At 40.4% G+C, this 20,103-nt stretch overlaps 1 protein-coding gene across 1 annotated transcript in view; it reads right to left on the bottom strand.

Annotated features, from left to right (window-relative positions):
* Positions 1–1,707: 1,707 nt before the first annotated feature.
* The window catches only part of LOC133951469 (cGMP-dependent 3',5'-cyclic phosphodiesterase), a 99,927-nt gene continuing 81,531 nt past the window's right edge, over positions 1,708–20,103 (bottom strand). The window contains exons 14-31 of the mRNA XM_062385413.1: positions 18,001–18,112; positions 17,821–17,860; positions 17,253–17,316; positions 16,933–17,014; positions 16,126–16,300; positions 14,864–14,976; positions 12,029–12,106; positions 11,800–11,922; positions 11,636–11,706; positions 11,137–11,259; positions 10,959–11,046; positions 10,149–10,196; positions 9,703–9,777; positions 9,469–9,568; positions 8,521–8,633; positions 7,189–7,227; positions 6,956–7,062; positions 1,708–5,677 (exon numbers count right to left, since the gene is read on the bottom strand). Of these exons, the coding sequence (XP_062241397.1) occupies positions 5,443–5,677; positions 6,956–7,062; positions 7,189–7,227; positions 8,521–8,633; positions 9,469–9,568; positions 9,703–9,777; positions 10,149–10,196; positions 10,959–11,046; positions 11,137–11,259; positions 11,636–11,706; positions 11,800–11,922; positions 12,029–12,106; positions 14,864–14,976; positions 16,126–16,300; positions 16,933–17,014; positions 17,253–17,316; positions 17,821–17,860; positions 18,001–18,112 (1,786 nt within the window). The 3' untranslated portion in view covers positions 1,708–5,442. The remainder of the gene's footprint in view (positions 5,678–6,955; positions 7,063–7,188; positions 7,228–8,520; positions 8,634–9,468; positions 9,569–9,702; positions 9,778–10,148; positions 10,197–10,958; positions 11,047–11,136; positions 11,260–11,635; positions 11,707–11,799; positions 11,923–12,028; positions 12,107–14,863; positions 14,977–16,125; positions 16,301–16,932; positions 17,015–17,252; positions 17,317–17,820; positions 17,861–18,000; positions 18,113–20,103) is intronic.

Raw genomic sequence — 20,103 nt, 5'->3', positions numbered from 1 at the left:
TATACTACTGTTTATTATATACCCATATTTGTTTTACTAGTTGATGGCCTGATCCAAGATAAAAGAGAGCTGCTACCCTGAGTTGCAGTTGCCTGTCCTTCTGCTTTTGGAGTCTCTCTTTTCTTGGCACTATGCTGCAAAATTTGTAAATGAGATAAATCAATGTTGTGCATAATAATCAAGAGTGACTTACATTATCTCTATAAAGCTGACAACCAGTGTTGTGCAAGTTCACACCTATCATGAACTAGTTTCAAGTTCAGTTCATACAAGTAAACATGAATAGTTCACGTTCATAGTTCACCATTTTTCAACATTTAACAGGCTTGCGTCAGTCACCTGTGAAGACCAGCCCATGAACCAGCGCGGAGAAATAATGATGATGAAATGTAATATAAAAAATGTAAATATAAAATTAAATATTAAAAATGTAATTAAATAAAATATATATATTTTTTAATTAAATTAAATGGGGGAAAAAAAACAAAAAACTGCGCGCGCACATTCTGCGCAGAAGCCTACTGCGCACATTCTGCGCAGGAATTGCGCGTGCAGCTTCTTTTTTTTTTTATAAAATTTTTCCCTGTTTTTATATTTAATTAATTTAGGGTTAGTTAACATAGTTTTTAAATAGTTTGCAATTAATAGGAGAAGACCTGGCAATATTAAGAGTTTAATATATTGCCAGCTTGAAAATGTGGTGGAGTAGGATTCAAACCCAGGACTGTCTATTCAAAGTGCATATGCTTTACCAACTAGGCCACTTCAGCTAATGGTTTCCACGCTTAACTAAGCACACAAAGACCATAGACAAATTATTGTGTGTGTGTCGGTGTCATTTTATGCTGCTTTTGATAAACACTTGAGAGAAAATATTTTTCTACTTTACTACATATATTTGACAGCCTTACTTAAAAGTTACTTTAATATTTTTGGATTTTAGATACTGGATAAAACCTATTGTTAGAGAATAGCCCTGTGGGGGGGGTAAGAATCACCCCGAATGTGGACATCATTAATGTTTATTTGTGTCGACATGACATGATATACTCTTTTTATATTTTTGATTTAATATTTTTATTGTTTTTCACAGCTTAAAAATGTGATGCACTTGTCTGTCAGTGCATCTGTATACAGTCCAAAAGTTCTTGGGGATGCATGACAGTCTGCATGTGTATGTTTTGGGGCGCCAATTTGAAATCTCGCCTAGGGCGTCAACATTGCCAGGACTGTTTGTTTCCATGTGATGTCCTGAAGCTGCCCCCTGCTGGCTGCTGGGTTACTCTGCTGCTCTTGCTTGGTTTGTCAATAAAAGAAAATCATTATTATCCTTCAAGGGCAATTTGATGTACAACCAGCAATCAGTGCACGACAAAAATAAACCAATATATACTTTTTTTTTACTGAGGTTTGTCTTATTTTAATTAGTATGAGAGAGGAGATAATGCTGACTGATAATTAGTGGATTGTAATAGATTTTCACCTCCGACAGCCCGGGGTGTGTTAATCGGGGCATGATAATGCAGTATCAGTGTGGGTCGACAGGATCAACAAAGAGGTCCCTGTGACAGGAAGATCAGTGTCACTGAGGCCTAATGTCACCTGATCCAAACACAGCCAGGTACACTTTCATGGTGAGGTAACATTAGAGAGTACAGTGAAGCTACAGTACTGTGTTGTGCATTTTTTTTGAGACAACAACCAAGAAGCCTTTCACCAGATTTATTCCACGAAAGACAAGAAATCAAAATATCACCCATTTGTCTTCTTGCCAGAAAATGTCCTTGTTCATTGGACCTTAACAAGAAAAGACCACCAGCACTCAGAACTCAAACAAATCAACAGATGACTGCGTTTAGTTCTCAGTATAAGCATTATTTATACATGTCAGATTACGTTTGGGATCCGTGGTAGAAAATCATGTGTATATCCTAAATACACATGTATTTTTCTTTCCTCCCCTCTTTCTAAATGTCTAACGCTCGGGGTTGTTCAAACATGGCATGGAAAATAAAAAGAGAGAACAGGATGCAACCACTTTAAATACATCACAGAAATGAAATACTTACCATCGTAATAATGAAAGACAATCAAGTAACATTTTCTCTTTGATATTTACAGCAAATATACGTTTGCCACTTTTAACAATGACGTCACAGGTGATCGTTTAGATGACGTTACATCACAGGTTTGAATCCCGCTGCTCTGTGATGATGGGAAATAGATTTGGGTTCGTACTTCCTGGATGAGCTGCATATTTCAGACCTGGTCATGATGAATCAGAAAAGTTTTTTATGGATATAGCCCTCGTCAACACGCCAACATTAAAAATAAAAAAATAATCTAATTTAGTGTGCGTCTGTTTTTCCGTTGCAGCTTGGCCAGGAAGTAGAAAAATGTTTGCTTGGCACATTGAGCCCTGACTTTCAAAAACAAACATGGAGGGACAGATATACACTCAGTATAGAAAACGGACACAGGTCTGGACACTTAAAGCATCGATAGAAGCATTTTCAGTGGAGACATCATCATCTAACTCTTAAATGCATTTTGAGAACCCAGACCTAAAGGAATCATTTTACAGGAGGCATATGTATTTACATAGGAATCTATGCAACATCACAGAGGCAGATACTTCATATTGCACATGAAAAACGCAGGTACATATGAAACATTGGTTTAAAAAGAACAGAAATGGGAAAATCACACATGAGAGAGAAAATACTTGAAAATACAATGTATTAAGTTCATTTTAAGAGGGGAAAAAATGCTTACATCTCCAGAATTAAGTCCTTTTATTATGAGAATAAAGTTGTTCTATAATAAGAATAACGTCAGAATGTTACAAGAATAAAGTTGAATATTATGACTCTTTTTCCTCATCAATGTACAACTTTATTCTTGAAATATGATGGTTTCTCATTAAAAAACAACTTTGTTCTTTTAATATTATGACGTTTCTCGTTAAATTACAACTTTATTCCCATAGTGTTTTGATTGGTTTCTCATAAAATATATTTTTATAATATTATGACTTTTTCTTATTAACTTACAAATTTTAGGGATTTCTTCTCATTAAACTATGACTTTATTCTCAAAATATAATGACATTGTCCCCCTTCAACATGGCCCTACTACGTTGTCTTAGGAGAAAGAGAAAGTGGCTATTTTACAAACAAATCTGGCCTTCGAAAACGTTATAGTAAAAATATTCAGTCCATGTATCAAACCACAGCAGATCAATCAATTTCATCCAGTCTTGCTAATGGGTTTCCCAGTGTAGCTAGGACCAATACATCAAACCACTTTACTCACCAATTAACCTTCATCCCTAATTCATCCTCATGAGACACTCTCAAAGAAAAATTATATATTTAAATACCATGATTGCAATTTTTTGCTTTCATCTACCTTCACTCGCACTAATCAGGGGCTGCATAAAAGGGGAGATATTTTAAAGAAATTCTAGTGGCTCACTTGAGGTTTGCCTCATCTCTGTCAACAGCAGCTTTGTAACGAGCGGTTACACTAAACACTTCTCTCCTGATCTTAAACCGACTGCCTCCAGTTCTCTCTCTCTCCCTCTCTCTCTCGCTTATTTTCTCACCCACGCTTCCACGTCCACTCTTTCGCTCAGTAACTGTCACCCCGTCTACACACTGCCTACATACAGTGGCGTCCATTACAGAGATCTCTCTTCGTGTAACTCTTATCTCTCCCCGACTCTGCAGCAGTTCCTATTTAAAAGCATTGTGAGGTAAAACTGAATATGGCATATTGTAACACAAAACCCCCACAGCCCAAAGTGTCAGGTTTCCTACGAGGCACAATCTGAGAACTTTAAGTTTCCGAACATTTCCTTTGGAGTGCAGCAGCAATTCTTGACGGGTCGGTGCTTTCAGGAAAGAGTAATTTCTATGACGGCTACATCTCTAGTTCCTTCTTATAAAACAAATTTATGTGCACTGACAACTGAAAGAAAATGCTGTTGTATCTGCCAAATATCCACTAGAGGCTGTATACATAACTTAGAATAGAAAGAAGTGAAATTACATAAAATCTGAGGTCTTCACACAGTTATTTCACAAATATACATCTTCTGAGCAATGGCGATCATTCAGTCCGCACTCCGATACTCTAAACTATGTCTATAACAAACATACAACATACATACTAAACAGACGCTTAAATTTCAATTCTTATATATTAAAAGCTCTAAGAAAGGCAGCAAAGATGCGCATTAAGGCAGATCCATATATGACACACTCCGGAGAACACGCTCTACTCTGGCACATTTACACAGATGGATGAGATGGATCTTTTAAAGGGCTTCAGTTTGCTCTCTCTCACAAGTTGTTTAATTAGGAAATCTGTCATAAAAAATATTAAAGAAAGCGAAAATAAAACGTGCAAGGGAGAGGAAATGATGATGAGAGAAATAATTTCAGGGTATAAGGTCCAGTGGCCTTCGTTTCGAGGTGTAAATGCATACTGAATGAATATGCACAGAGCATATGTTGTTAAAGTCTTATGCATGGATCGAGCTGCTTTGGCCAGGGATCGGTTATTGATCAGTGATTGTCGAATTGTCTCTTGAGCGATCAAAAAAAAAAGGGGAAGCGAATCAGTACATGTGAGAGCTAAAATACTTTCTGAGGAAATGAACGAAATCTCCCTTGTACAACTTGACGATCATGGATTAATTAAATATACTTTGAATACAAAACTCTGCTCTGATGGTATAAAAAATGGACTGCATTCATTTCCTAGCCATGAAGAAATCAACACTGACGCAGGTTTAAAGGAAAAATACGTGAGGTGTCCATACAGCATGCATTCATAAGCATCAGGTGAGGGACGTCGGCAGCTGCTTGTGTGTGAACAAAGCTGAGCCATTTGAAAATCAATATAAGATACTGTGAACCATTTTACAGAAAGTATAGCACTTTGTCTCACTGGTACATGTTGACGTAGTCCATTTCCAGAACAAAATGTGTCTAAACACCATTTGCATGTACGTGTGTGTGTGTATGTGTGTCTGTGCGTGTGTGTATGTGTGTGTGTGTGTGTGTGTGTGTGGGGGTGTGTGTTTTTACAATCTTAATCAAGATCAGAATGTGTGAACGATCTTGTGGTATAAACTTATTTTTCCAGTTTAGCTGCTGAAAAGTATCAAGTCACCACCTTCTTCTTTCCTGAACTGGAGACAAAAGCAACATGTAGCATGTAAATCACTGAGTCGTCTCAGGTGGATCCACTGGTCTCAGATCACCCGTCGGATTCGGTTGGTCTGAAGCTTTGTCGTGTCCGTTCTGCGCGGCCTGCTAATCAAGAGACTGACAGCAGAGAGAGACCCCTCCCCTCTCAGGTCGCTCAAAAGGTATCCTCAGCCTCTTATTGGACCGCAGAAAACTCCAGGAAACAGCCGGCAGCCCGCCGTCATCACTGGCACCTCCCCCCCTCTGCGTCGTCAAGGCAGCCATTGAAGCAGTGCTCGTCGCTCCCGAACGCACCCTGGGACTGGAGCAGCTCGTACTCCTGGTCCAGGAAGTCTAGGCTGTTGTTGCTTGGCAACCCACGGATGGTGAACTTGTGGGACACTTTGGTCCACTGCTCCCGATTGGCTGCCACCCGCTCATACAGCTCGGTGGCTCCAGGAAGCAGCTCAGACAGCAACCTGAGAGGACAGAGAACAGTTATTTGTTATTTAGCACTTTGTACAAGAGGCTTCCGCAGGACGTTAGTCCCAGATTAAATTGTGTAAATTATAATTTAATAACTGACTTTTTTTTTATTATTGTGGTTTTTTTTCAACTACTGTTCAACTTCTTCTTCTTCACCATCTTCTTTTCACACAGCATTTAATTGTGGAATTAATATTTTTGGCCACTAGAGGGCAGTTGAACATCCTGTAACCACAACTTTGTCACATAATCGCCATTAAAGTTGAAATGGAAAATGTGTTTGCCTAATGAAAACAACTGAAATAATCATTCCTTTTAACTTCTTAAAGGAAGCTATGTTTTATCCCCCGTCTTTTTGTTTGTTGGATTATGCAAAGCCTTCGGATGGGACATGGCCCAATAATGAACCAATTAAAATTTTGCAGGAATTATATTTTCTACTTTATTTAATATCCTAAGATGGAGGCTTTTCTTATTACATACTCACCAATTTGCTAGGGAATCATGGATCTTCAAAATCAGGCATATTTATGGGACAGTCTGCACGATGATTGGAGTTAAGGGGACCGTTGAACCTTGGCAGAAGAATGTGCTCTACTGAGTCCTGTTCTAGTTATATCTGTCTTCTCCTCCACGAGCTCACAAGGGAAATATCTGGCTGTTAAGCTGCTAAATGCTCCAGTGTGTTTTCTAGAAGGTTGCTAACTGTGCCTGTCATTCAGCTGGTGCTGAGTCTGCGATGTGTTCTTGAATCTTTTTTACTAAAACAGCTGCTTAAAACAACTTGATAATGACGATGATGATGATGATGATGATGATGATGGAGGAAGTGAACCAAAACAGTCAATCAAAAAAAATTGAGCTGAAAGGCACTAAAATGCTCCATAGAGCTGAGGAAAACTGCAGAACTGGGTGAAAATTCCCCATGAGTTCCTCCTTTCTGACTACGCACACCAATTTGATCCATTGTGATATAAATATATTGATTCAAAATTACAATTAATTAAAAACAAACTGTACTGTACAAAATATATTTGACATTTTGACACTAAATTCAATATGACATAAAATATAATACAATACAAAATAATATGGGGAGGAGATTTTTGCTTGACTATCATCTTTTAGCCAGCACCTTTGAAATGATATTTCCCTCCCAGTGTTCAATACTTGGTATGTGGTGACACATGTCTGTCTTTACCCTAAGAGAAAGTGTTATATGACTGAAGTGATGAGTGTAGGAAGGATGTGATGTTCTCAAATATACGCACTTGTAGATGGGCATGGCGATATGTTCCATGAAGCTGATCTGTAGTTCTGGGATGTACGCCTTTTCTCTGTCCATCATCTCGCTTGGCCTGTTCCCCATGGCTTTTTCCTTTAGACACACACGCACACACAGACATGAGTAATGAGCCCACTATTGTGTCAAATGACACACACTGCGGCCACTTGCTGAATAATTTCACATGTCATTTAACAGGCAGAAAACACCGACACATACCAGGTCTCCTTGAGAGAAGAACTCTTTATATATCAGCTCCTGTGGACACAGAGGAACAGACACTTGTTACTGCTCATACGGCTTCATAATCATAGAGACTGATTAAGTTCCACATGAAGTACAATTTATTTAATGTCACACTATAAAACAGCAAATTTGAAGTGACTAAAGTTTATTTTACCTTAATGACTGAAGTATAAGCTCTAATATGAAAAAGTATAGATTTTAAATTCTAATTTAAAATTAGCATGAATCTCCTTTGTAACAACACAATATAAATAAAACCATATGTAATTCAAAGCTGGTACATGTTTATATCTGAGTGTTTGAGCTTTAGGAGAGAATTTGTCAGATTTGTAAACATTACTGTAACTGGATTACGTTGAATCGCAGGCATGCTGTGCTCTAAGACAAAATGTCATTTCCATTTATAACTATTCAATATTTTGTGCAATTGCTATTTTTCATTAATCCCCATTGGGACAAATACAAACCAGACATTGCAGAATAATTTCCTCCCTGGAATTCAACAGAAATCTATTTTCCATTTTTGGGGGCAAGGATTACAAGGCTTTTGTTGCAGGTGTCAGATATTTGCAGATTTGGGTTTTGGATTTAGGACATGGGTCCGGGGCTAGGGGTGGAAACGGGGGCAGACCAAGATTAAAAATAATCCTATAATTGAGTGCAGTTTCACATAAGAGTGACATGGAGTATCGACTGAAATGTTGTTTTCTACTGCACAGCTCTGCATCTCATCGTCTTTCTGGTCCTCGCACTATCACAGAAAATACAACAACTACACTTCTGCATCTTCTACCATATTGTAGACTGTAAATAAAGATGGACAACTCATCTCCACTTCCTCACACAACGCAGAAATGAAACATCATTTGGACCCAGAGTCTCCACAGTAGCGATCAGGTGATGAAGTCCCACCCCTACACCCCACAACAGAGCACCAAACTACTGATAAAAACCAAACATACCAGAAAAATGAATATTGGAACATATATTATTGGCACAAACCATCTTTGAGGGAAACCTTATTTGATCTGTTTTTAGTTTGGTTCATGTCCCATAAAATATGGGGGACTCACTGTGTGCAACCTGATATGAGGCAATTCACAGGTGTATAGAGTATATTAGTAAAACCAAAATATCTTTGGGCTGACTCATATCCTTAGATGTAAAAGCTGCTATTCCCTTATGTGGTGATAGATTAGTCCATTTGCTCTAAATGATGGAGTCGTAACTAAAAACATTTTGGCAGATTTGTGTTTACACTCGCTAATAAGCAGAATCGACAGAGGTGTATGGACGTCAACTGACAGCGATCTTGCGCGTGGTTTTCCAGCCCTTGGTCTGGTCTGACAGGTCACATGATGTCATCAACAGGCACAGCAGCATAGAGCGGTGGGTTGGGTTTTTGCGATCGTATCCGTCTGAAACACACACACACACACAGACACACACAATGACAAATTACTTTATTCAAGCTGCATTTGCATCGTCAAGTAAAATTGTATATTTAACTGATATCAATACCAGCTGTCCTGTACTCAGAGCATATATGTCTTGATAGATATTGATATTAAAAGCCATATGGGATATCAGGACATTTTATAAACTCTGCAACACAACATTATTTTTAAAGGGCACCTTGACATTGTATACTACCACCCTGTCAGTCCATGATTGACACTTACCAACTCTGTGCTGTGAGGTTTTTTAATGTCCTTGAATTGCTTTTTCAGCTCAGAATTGATTCTAGTGATGGGACGTCCACTCAGGGTAACTCATAATTGGCTGCATTCAGGCGTAAAAAAAAAAGCACTGGAGGCAGCAGCCAATTACGTTGCATAAGAGAGCAGTGAGCAACTGTCGGCTCCAAAGGGCAAATAGTCCAATAAAAGTGGAGGAATGTTTAAGAATGTCAGTGAGGAATGCTGAGAGCTTCACTCACATCGCTGCATAATGACTCCTGAAATGAAGGTAAATAGAGGCAGAATGGGGCTTTTGTGTGGTGCCAAGAAATGAGCCAGACTGCAAAGGACAATCATCCTTGGTTACTTAGCTTAAGAAATGATGTCAATGACATTACATGGCTTCACAAATCCACAAAAATGGTGACCTTCTAAATATATAATAACACATCTTTAAATATAATGTTTGTTGTACGCTCTGGACCGAGCATCTGAACAAAGCCTGGATTTGCTGTTCACCGCTGTGAGCAAAAAGTAGAGATGTGACTGTGCATACTGAACCAGTGTGGCGTACCATCAGCCATCTTCTGCAAGTCCTTGAAAATGCGAAGGTGGTGAGCCAGATCCGTCGCCAGAATGATGTCCCTCATCAGATCTAGCATGCGCTGGTAGTCCTGAGAAAAAAAAGAAGAAAACAACATTAAGATAACTTGTGCTTGTAAGTGAAAGCAGAAAATTGAATCTAAACGACAGAGAGAGAGGACTCTGAGATATTTGTGATGTGCAGATGTCAGATCCAATATCTCACCTTCCTGGAGAACTTCTCGAAGATGTTGCAGCCGTGAGTGTTCAGAATGGCGATGGCCTGGGCAAAGTGATGTCTCTGTCATTGGGAATAAAGCATGATGGGAAAAAATGGTTACTTCCAAAGTGAATGTTGAGTCATGTTGTAATGAAAAAAGCAAAGTCAATTTACATGCCTCCCACTGCTGCAAATAATTCAAGTTTGACTTTGACCACTAGATGTCGCATTAGAACACAGTATCAGTAGCTCCCGAGAGTGAAGTTTGTTAACTATGAGGGAACAAATCAGTAAAACCGACAAGACAGTTCAGTCTGCACAGTTTCTACAGGGATCACAGTCTAACAGAATGCAGTAAGGATTTACACAAGACACAAGTACACAATGAAAACACTGTTAAAGCTTTGACAGTTTTCTATCAGCTCTCCCACATCCTTCCCATGTGACTTTACCTCCATCACAGATCCCTCTGAGCTGTAGAGTGCAGCCAGCACAGATTGCTGAAGGTAGACACACACACACACACACACACACACACACACACACACACACAGACAGACAAAAGAAACACAATCCTTTAGTGTTCACATAGCATTGATCAAACGAAACAGTGACTGTTGGTGCATAGTTGATAACGTGAGTGTGTCACTTCGGTGCTGGAGGGTTCTGCATGATCAGAGTGGAACATAGCGGCGTGCTGCTAATCACTATTACATCTAGTGTCTCACTGGGCCGAATCCACAGTCACAGAGACACAACCTCACACTCGGATATAAACTGTGATATCACTGAAACAGATCCAGAGCCTGCTCACATGCTTCATCCTTTATATATCAAAGTCTGCTTTTAGCAGAACCAGAGTGATATCGATTTTGATATGATACTGATACACACGGGGGGTAAAAAAAATGATATATGTTTATTTATATTTATTTCAAAAATTGCCAATAATTCCAAAGATGTCATTATCAAACCCTTATGACAAAGAACTATAATTGTGTATTTTAAAGTTTAACCATACCTTATTTGTTAAAAATACCTACAAATAAAAAGACAAATACAACCAACTTATAGTGTATGTTTCTGAAGGGTCAGTGAAGCAATGCTCCACTGGCACTTTGTGAGTTTCAGATTATTAATGATTTTACTCAATGCCATGTTCTTCCTTTTCTACCACCTAGTTTCAGCTTGTATCATGGTGACATCATGTCCTGCTCCATCTCACACCCACTTCTAAACAGAGACATCATTAGTTTTCTCACCGAGGCGACTTGGAAAGAATTGTTGGTGCCACGGTGGTCCATGTCATGGCACATACAGGAGATAAAGAGAGCTAAGATCTCTATATCCCTGAAAAGGAAGAGGAAAGCCGTTACTTGGGTCACATAAACAAAGCTGACATTTCATTTTTCAACTGTTCAAGAAATGTGGCGCACTCACTCGAGGTAGTTGGACAGCCCTAGGTTTTTGTAGAGCAGGTAGCAGAAATGTGAGACAGAGAAGGCGTGCATCCAGTTGTGGTAGGGAGGGTCTCTGTAGCCTCTCTTCACCATTAGACAGAACCTGACGCCAAAGCAGCAGTTTAATTAAGGGCCTCTGGTTGACTAATTATATGAATTAGGACTTTTTTCTAACTGTTCCGACCAGATTTGCTGCACTAGTGACTTATGAAGTAGCACCAGGGACACAAATTCCTATTATTCTAGAAAATATTTTTAATATAGTCTCTTTGCAGCTGTTTACACAAGTCTTTCCAAGGTGTTGAAAATATGAATAATTCTAGTAAACTCACAATAAAGCAGTTAAAAACACAAAAGAATTCTCATATTAAGAAAAGTTTTCTGTAGCAACCCAAACTGCACAATTACTACAGTAAATACTCAGAGATTACACACAGAGACAAAGGCTCATATATTTGGTATATGATTGATTTTCAGACCTGGCGAGCGTGTTCCTGTCAATCTTGTACGTGTTGATGAAACCCATGTCTTCCAACATGCTGAGGACACACTGCAGACACATACAACATTGTCCGTTACATTTCCTTCCTGTGTTTCTGCCTCCTCCGCACTGTGTCTCTCGGCTTCCACCTTCTCCTCTTACCATGGGTGTGGTGTCATCAGGCAGGGAGCGCGGCGTGTAGGTGAACTCGGCGAAGCAGGGGTGGATCTCTATCACCGGATCGACCCCCGCCACCAGCAGCTTGGTCACTTCTTCCTCTGATACCTGCGAAGCACACACACTGAGTCATACTGAAATAAGGACGACCGTGTCACAAAATAGACTGTGTCCATGCGGAAGAGCGAGTGCGACGGGTGAGGGGGATATCTACCTTCATGTGGTACATCATCATTTCATTGGCCAGGTGGGACCTGAACTGAGCTTCACCGACCCTCTTGTACAGCAGAGACTAGAGAAACAAACACCAAATTATAGCTAAATCAACAGTTTGACTATAACTGTCACATACAAAGAAGTTGGATACAGTAACGTGTGATGTACAGATTGGTCACAGCAGCAGGAGAAGAAAGAAGGGGAATGAAAATAGTCTAAAAATGTCTTCCTCTCTTCTTTTGCTCTTCAGTGTGAGTGCGTGTTCACTATCAAATGGCAAACAAAAGATTTAGGATTAACAAGTATGTTTTGATTTTTCCCCATTCAAAGCTTTGACTAGTCTAGTGTATGAAACAATAAAACTCAAACTGAATGCTAACAGGTCGGTCCATAAGGGGAAGTGCTCCTTACAGCCAACGTAACACTCTACACAGCATGATACAGAGCAATCAGTGATACATAATACATTGGGTCAGGGTTTCAATAATTAACGAGCTGCCTAGAAGCCAATTATTTTTCCAATCAAAAATCTTTATAGTTTGTGGATAAACAATCGAGGACCGGCAGTGATTCAAAGGTCAGAAGATAAAGGCGCTAGTTAATCTGAAGGTGAATTGGACACGCTGAATAAAATATCATTATAGCTGTGTATATAACAATAAAAACGTTAAAACAAAGTATCTCCATTCCCTTTTGGCGGTTTTGTGTTAAAAATATTGTTAGAGGAAAGAGAAATCAGTGCATCGTAAATCCATTTGAATCCATGTTTACTGCTCTGGTGAAAGGATGAAAAAGATATATCACTGCATTTTTCAAACCAGAATTAACATTCTGTGGTTGTGTGCCTCCGTCCACCCGTTCAGTTTCAGTCAACATACTTTTTTCCCCAGACTCATATGAGGTCACTATGATATTTGACCACTGAAATTGAATCGGCTAATCTGTGAATCAGTTCATCTTCGAGCCCAAGTGAATATTTGTACAAGATGTATTAAATTCCCTATGGGTTTGACCTTTAACCCCTAAAACCAGTTCATCAGTGAGTCCAACTTAACATTTTTACCAAATTTGAAGAAATTTGGTAAAAGACGAGAAAAAGAAGTTCTCGAGATAATTCAAACGAATGAGACGAACAGACGGACAGCCTCGAAAACATAATGTTCTTTCCGGCGCTGAGGCATAAAAGCTGCTCTACACTGACTCGCAGTCATTCTCCGTCATAAAAGCAACTCAGTCCCATCACAGATCCAATCTCTCTAAACTTCGCTTGAGATTTTCCTCTACTCTGCCTTGACAGAGCATTTCGCTCTCACTCAACACAGCAGCCAAGAGGATTCTCCCTACCCTGTCTAGTGCCCCTGAGCAAGGCACCTTACTCCCCCAACATGTGCTCCCCGGGCGCCGTTCATGGTCGCTCACTGCTCTGTGTGTCGTGCACCAGATGGGTTAAAAGCAGAGGTTAAATTTCCCTACCTGCATGAGTGTGCCTTTGCATGTCTGTGCATGTGTTTGGGACAAATAAATGCATCTTAAATGCATCTTAAGAAGGTTCCTGGTCCGAATCCTGTTTTGTTCTGGAGTTGTTCTCTGAGTTTGCGTGTTGCATGGTGACCTGTCCAGGCTACACCCTGCCTCGTGCCCTTGACTGGGATTGACCCCAGCCCCCCCCTGCGAGCCTCCCCTCAAAGTATAAGCTGTATAGGTAATGGCTGGATGAACTGATCACATTAAGGTAGACAGGACTGATCCCTTAACAGCACTCACAGACCTACTGCATTGTTTCAAGGAGTAAGAGCCTCTTTATTTGCAGTGCAAGTGCTTCTGGTTATTTGTCTCTGTGCAGCTAAATTTAGTTGATGACTATGAAGCTGCATGGAGGTTGACTTTAATATGCTGTACATCATATTCCATCTGTGAGCCGTGTTTAAAATCAAGCTGAGTTAATGACTTAGGACTGTTTAAAATGAGTCAGTGTGTATGAAGATGAATGTGCAGCCGCGGAGAAGATGCTTCTGCTCCCTTTTTAATGTGTCACACTTATTCACTGCTACTGCTGCTGGAAAATGAGATAATGAGAGATTGTAATGGAGGCCAAGTGAGAAGTTTAAACTGTTAATTAATTTGTAACTGATAATGTTTCTCCAGTAATGGTGTAGTTTATGTGTCTTATGTGTATTATAGTTTGGCATATTTCCTTCTTTATATAAAATCATACTCAAATTCACAAGTGGACTTATGGAGTGTGTTGACTGCTGTGGTCAATGAATATGCTTTATGAAATGTAAACGCCTCATCCCTGACCAGACGCCTGTGGCCATTCAACACAGCAAAGAAGAAAATTGAAATTTCATAGATAGTATCCGGTATGTTTTTCATACCAGGGGGGATGGTCACCCATAAAAAATACCGTATACTGTTTTAGTTTATACCATGAGTGTCTCGCACTCGTCAAGTCTGGCTTTTTTTACTTACAAGACCCCACTGGTGTGCAAAATAATTCAAAAGACAGGGGAAAAGATCATTGTCCTCCTGTAATTCATGAGCACAGTGGTTGGTAATAACCCTGTGCCTCTAACCACGTCTCTGCACTGGTCTCCTGCTTTTAGTCCCACCATCATAAATCTTACAGGAGCAGGCAGCTTCAACCTTTAGGATTAAACTGTAGATCCCTATAGATTAGTTAGCAGATTTAACTATAGGAGGCCCACTTGAACACAAACTCTCTATCTGCAAACACTTGTTGAGGATGGTGGAATTTTTGTGGTCATCTTGGTCGAAAGGGGATGGCTCCCCCCTCATGAAACCATCCACTGGATGTAGAGTCAAGACTTACATGAGCTATGCTGATTCCACAGTAGATGGAGAACGCCGTGGCCAGATCCTCGTCGAAGCGGTTGAACCACGGCCCGTTCATTTTATTCACCAGCTCAGCCACACCGATCACCTCTGCAGGACCGAGGATTTAAAGAAAGTCAAACGTAAAGTAAGTAAAGGGAAGCAGCGGGGAAAAGGAGTTCAAGGGAGAGAATGATGATAATGAGGAAAAATGAGGAGATGAAAGTCAAGGACGAGAAAATGAGGCAAAGAAGGCAACAGTGCGAGCCGGAGAACAGATGCTGAATCGAAAAGGTCTGCTGACCTAAATTAATTTCACACTGGAGCTGAACCTAATTGCACATAAAAAAAAGAAAGGACACATTTTAACTCATATTCTGAGCTTCACACAGTTTTTCTACATGGAGACAAATCACACACACGAGATACAGGAGAGTTTTAGGAGCCAGTTTTCTCTCATTTCTAAGTATGGAACACATCCACATCACCAATATTTGAGATAATGTAACAAGGCTTTGTGTTATTCTATGACAGCAGCTTCAAGGAAATGTGGCTGAGATTTTAGAGGAGAACAGGGGGAGTAGATATGTACAGCAGACGTCAGCAGACGAGCATCTATCAGGCTCCTATATGTGTTATTTCATAGACGGTATTAAAAGATGGACGATGTGTCTCCACTTCCTCCAACGACCCAGAAAGGAAGCCAAAATATCCCAGATACGAACGCTGCCATCTTGTGCCGTAGTGATCGGGGAAGGTGACGAGTTGCCGCTGGGTGATACACGTGTTTGACCAACATAAGTCAGTCTCAGGTGTCAATCATATTGTTAAACCCTGTTTTTATACCATCAATTAGCTAATTAAAACCAGACTTACTGGGAAAAAAATTAGCAGTTAGATATAGATGGGTGTGATAAGAGGAACATTAAATTATTAATAATTAATTTTGGTCGATGTCCCTTCCACTAACATGGGGTATGTGGGTCTTATGACCTATACTATAGCAGCCAACAGAGGGCGATAAAGAGGCTTTGGCTTCACTCTTGAGGAACAGTCATGTTGTCCATCTTTATATACAGTCAGACTAATTTATATTCATAAATTAAAAAATGTTTGGGTAATGATTACAATCACTAATAAAAACATAAGAATGATCATATATAAACCCAGACATAAATATAATACAACCTTTATTTACACAGTATGTGTTGAATTAGTTTGTCTCCTGTACAGATCTTTAAACCCTGAAACTAATGTTACCGTTGTTCTCATCTTTGATGGGGAAACAGAGGATGTTGCGAGTCTTGAAGCCGGTTTCGTCGTCCACGCCTCGGTAGAAGAGAGGGTGGGAGTAGGCGTCCTTAATGTTCAGGATCTGACCAGTGGTCGCCACGTGGCCCGCGATACCTTGATCGGCTGGGATACGAAACTCCTTCTGCACTCGCACACACACACACACATACACACACGCACACACACACACACACACACACACACACACACACATATGGGAACACATATTACATGTTCAGCTTTGAAAGCTTCATAAGCTTCTCCAACCCTAAAGCTGCTCTTTAAATGCTTGCATGGCCATGCTCCACTACTGCTTACTGCGTGGAGCGCTGCAAAAAATGGGAACTGTCCCATTGCAATGTGAAAAAAAAAATGTTGGTCGATCTGTATTTGCTGTTGAAGGAGCAAAACTTTTGAAACAAAGTCTTTTCTCACAAATTCCTGTAAAAATAAATATATATTTTTTCTCAGTATTATAACTGTACTTCTACACTGTGTAGCTTACAGTCATAATAACTAACGGCATTAAGCGACATCAATAACTATCATCTCTTTATTTTTGGCCATTTTTGATTCATCTATGGTTGACACAAGAGACAGGGAGATGTGAGAGGCTGTCCTGGTGCCTTACAGGTTACATTTACTGACTGTACAATTGTAATGTGTTCGAGTCTGGATACCCACAATCCCCTACTCTCTGTCACTTCCATTACTGCATCATGAAATATGCTCGATCCACAGCTACAATACAGAGAGAAAAGCAGCACGTCGTACCTCTTCATCACTAACCACGCCTCCGTCAAACACCTTGGCCACCAGCTCATGACTGCCCTGATCCAGCAGGAACACGGAGCAGCTGAGGGAGCGGGACAGAGTTAGAGTGGTGATGGAGAACAGCGCCGAGCACAGAGAGACGTTTATCTCATTCAACGTCGTTAACTAACTTTCATTAAACGAGGCAAGAGTCGGTTAAGAACAAATTGCCAAGATGGCCTTTGTAAACGGAGATAAAGGCATTCGCACTTCACACATGCACACTCACACACACACACACACACAGAAATGTCCCTTTGAGGATGAATCAGACGGCTTACATCTCTGCATCACTGAGGTTCCTGGCCTCCACTATTATTTCCTGTAACAGCACTGACACATCATCTGAGAAAATGGAGAGAAGGAGAGAGGGAGAGAGAGAGAGGAGGAGAGGGTGAGTGAGGAAATGCGACGGACACAGCAAAGCTCTGACAAACACAAACAGAGATTACACCACGAGCATCGGTTATTCAGCTGTACGAGCCGCTAAGAGCTTTTGTAATCTACCGGCGGATCAATTTTTAGCAGCAGCGATCATGAGGACTCGTCGGCAACATACTCTGCCATTGACGCGTACAGTAAGATAAGAAACCAAATGCCTCAATGTAATTACTGGAAGGAGAGGTGGAACCATCATCGTTTATGCCCTTTTGATTTTATGGTTATGATCCTGGGTGTAATCACCGCTAGTGTCGGTAATATCTCATTCAATTACGAGCGCCGTTCGTTTCATTAGGTGATCACTTAAATATTGTCCATTGACGCAAATCATCCGGCGCTCTTCCTTCCACAGTGATCGAGAATGAAGGAAAGAAAGAGAGACAGTGGTGGGAGGCGGAGAAAACCTACCCAAGTGCGTGAAGAGATTCTTGGCCACTTGTAGGAGCGCCTGTGTCCAGAAGCAGAGGGAAAAAAGCTCTGATTCAGGTGCATATTCATGTATTCATTTAGTGTTTGTATGTGTGTGTGTGTGTGTGTGTGTGTTTGTGTGTGCGTGTGTGTGTGTGTTTGAGGGAGCATGGACAGTACCTGACACTCCACTTTGAGTTTCTGTTCTTTCTGAAAGGCCAAAGTTGAAGTGAGAACCGTTGAAGTGTAGCAGAAACAGTGCTGGATGGCATACTCGTCTGCCTCTGTGTGTCTGCACGCAGGAACACACACACACACACACACACACACACACACACACACACACACACACACACACACACACAGACACACACACACACAGTCAAAGGGTGAATGTGATCTAAGACAAGGTTAATAGACTTCTGATCACCAAACATCATATAAATGGTTTACATAGCTTTTGCCATCCTCCGTTGTCATTAATACAGTTCTAAAGCACAGAAAGTGAAGCTGAAATGCATTTTAATTAACACAATCATTCATCCATCTCTCATGTTACAGCTCCTTAATAATGATTTTCTGCTTCTTCTTATCTCGCATTCTAAACTGGATATCTTTAGGTTCAGGGCAGTAAGTTATGGATAAATATTCAATAAAAAACTGTCACTGACAGTTTTTCATTAAATAACTTATTATCATAATCTATATTTCTGCTTTACTTTTCTACATGTCTGAGGGAAATATTTTCATTTTTATGAACCATATTTATAAGACAGTTGTGGTCATTTGTTTCTCTAGAGGTTACACAAAGAAAATATAGTTTGATGATTTAATATATTATGCATTGTTATAGAGAAGCCAGTATATAAGGAATACATATTACAAAATAACTAAAAATGATTTTCCTTCATTAAAAACATAACTTATATCTGAGCTGACTCTGGTTTGCTGCAGTTTTAGAAGGCAGCTGTCTCTCTCCCTTTGAGATGAAGTGATGTGTGAAGTTGACAGCATTAAGGAGACAGATGAAGACAGATGAAGGGAATTATCTGCAGTGACCACGGTGATAAGTGCCTGCTATTCCCTCTCTTTGCCTATAGAGGGCAGTGGCATATTACTGTGTCGCTGTCAGGCCCTGAGCGCACAGACTCCCAGGAATCCCAGCGCAGGAGACAGGATTTGTACCGAGCACAGAAAAATGCCTGGGAGGCTCAGTTCAAGTGGGATTTAAGTTCCCGTAAGTGGTGCAGATCATTAATGGCTGACTTAAACAGAGAGATATATTCTTCAGTGCCGTAAGTCATGAGTGCTGAATCTTTTTCAATGGTACCAGGGAGTTATTTTGGGGTCACAAAGGAAAATTGTCTCAGTTTTTGCGGCTAGAATAAAAAAGCAGGACCTGAAGCACTCACAACTTTACACCAAGAAACATGTATCAGTGAAAGAGCCTGTGAGATAGAGAGAGTGTGTACCCGGCTCGATCGTACGGGACTCAGGCAGGGCAGCAGATTGTTTGGAACATATACACGTTTTATTCTGCAGCTCAGATTGCAGTTTTTATACGATCATCGCACATTTTCCACCTGCTCTGCGTAAAACAGGATTCAGTTATGTCGGCGATGATGTGTGGGCCGCGTTCACATCTGCTGGCACCCAAACTGAGTTATGGACGTGCTACTGGTGTCAGAATATGTCGTTGTGCACCTGTGTCCTCGGCCAAGAGGCCATCTCCGCGTACGAATATGCAATCTATACGAGGAAGGGGCTGCGTCGTTAAGATGTACAGGACGTCTCTGCCAAAGTCTGGCTGGCTGAGCTCGAAGCCCGGGATGTATTTATCACGTTTTATGAACATTCGCAAACGTAATCCTGCTGTTGTTGCTATGGTAATGAGATGCCAGCTCTCTCATCAGTGCCACTGGCGCAGCAGGAAATTATAGGACATGATCCCTTGTCATCTATCTCCGTCTTCAGAGAGCAGAGGGAGAGCAGCAGGGGAGCGGGGTTGTGTAAAATATGTGTAAAAATAGCATAGGAAAGGGTAATATACCAGTTCTTGACCATAAGTAGAGACATACATGTTGCTTTACAAGGAGGGAGATATATAGACAGTTGAAATAGACATTTAAAATGACAATGGCAGCAGAGCACGTTTTGAAATAATATATAAATAACACACACGTCCAAACTGTATTTAAACAAATACACACACACACACTCACAGCTGGGGTGTGTTTTTATAGACTTCTGTAGAGAGGAGATAGCAGTATAGCTCCTGGCAAC

This window comes from Platichthys flesus, chromosome 4 (assembly GCF_949316205.1).
Source record: "Platichthys flesus chromosome 4, fPlaFle2.1, whole genome shotgun sequence".
NCBI lineage: Eukaryota > Metazoa > Chordata > Actinopteri > Pleuronectiformes > Pleuronectidae > Platichthys > Platichthys flesus.
Note: the sequence above shows the minus strand (reverse complement) of the source record. Positions and strands in the feature narration are given on the sequence as shown.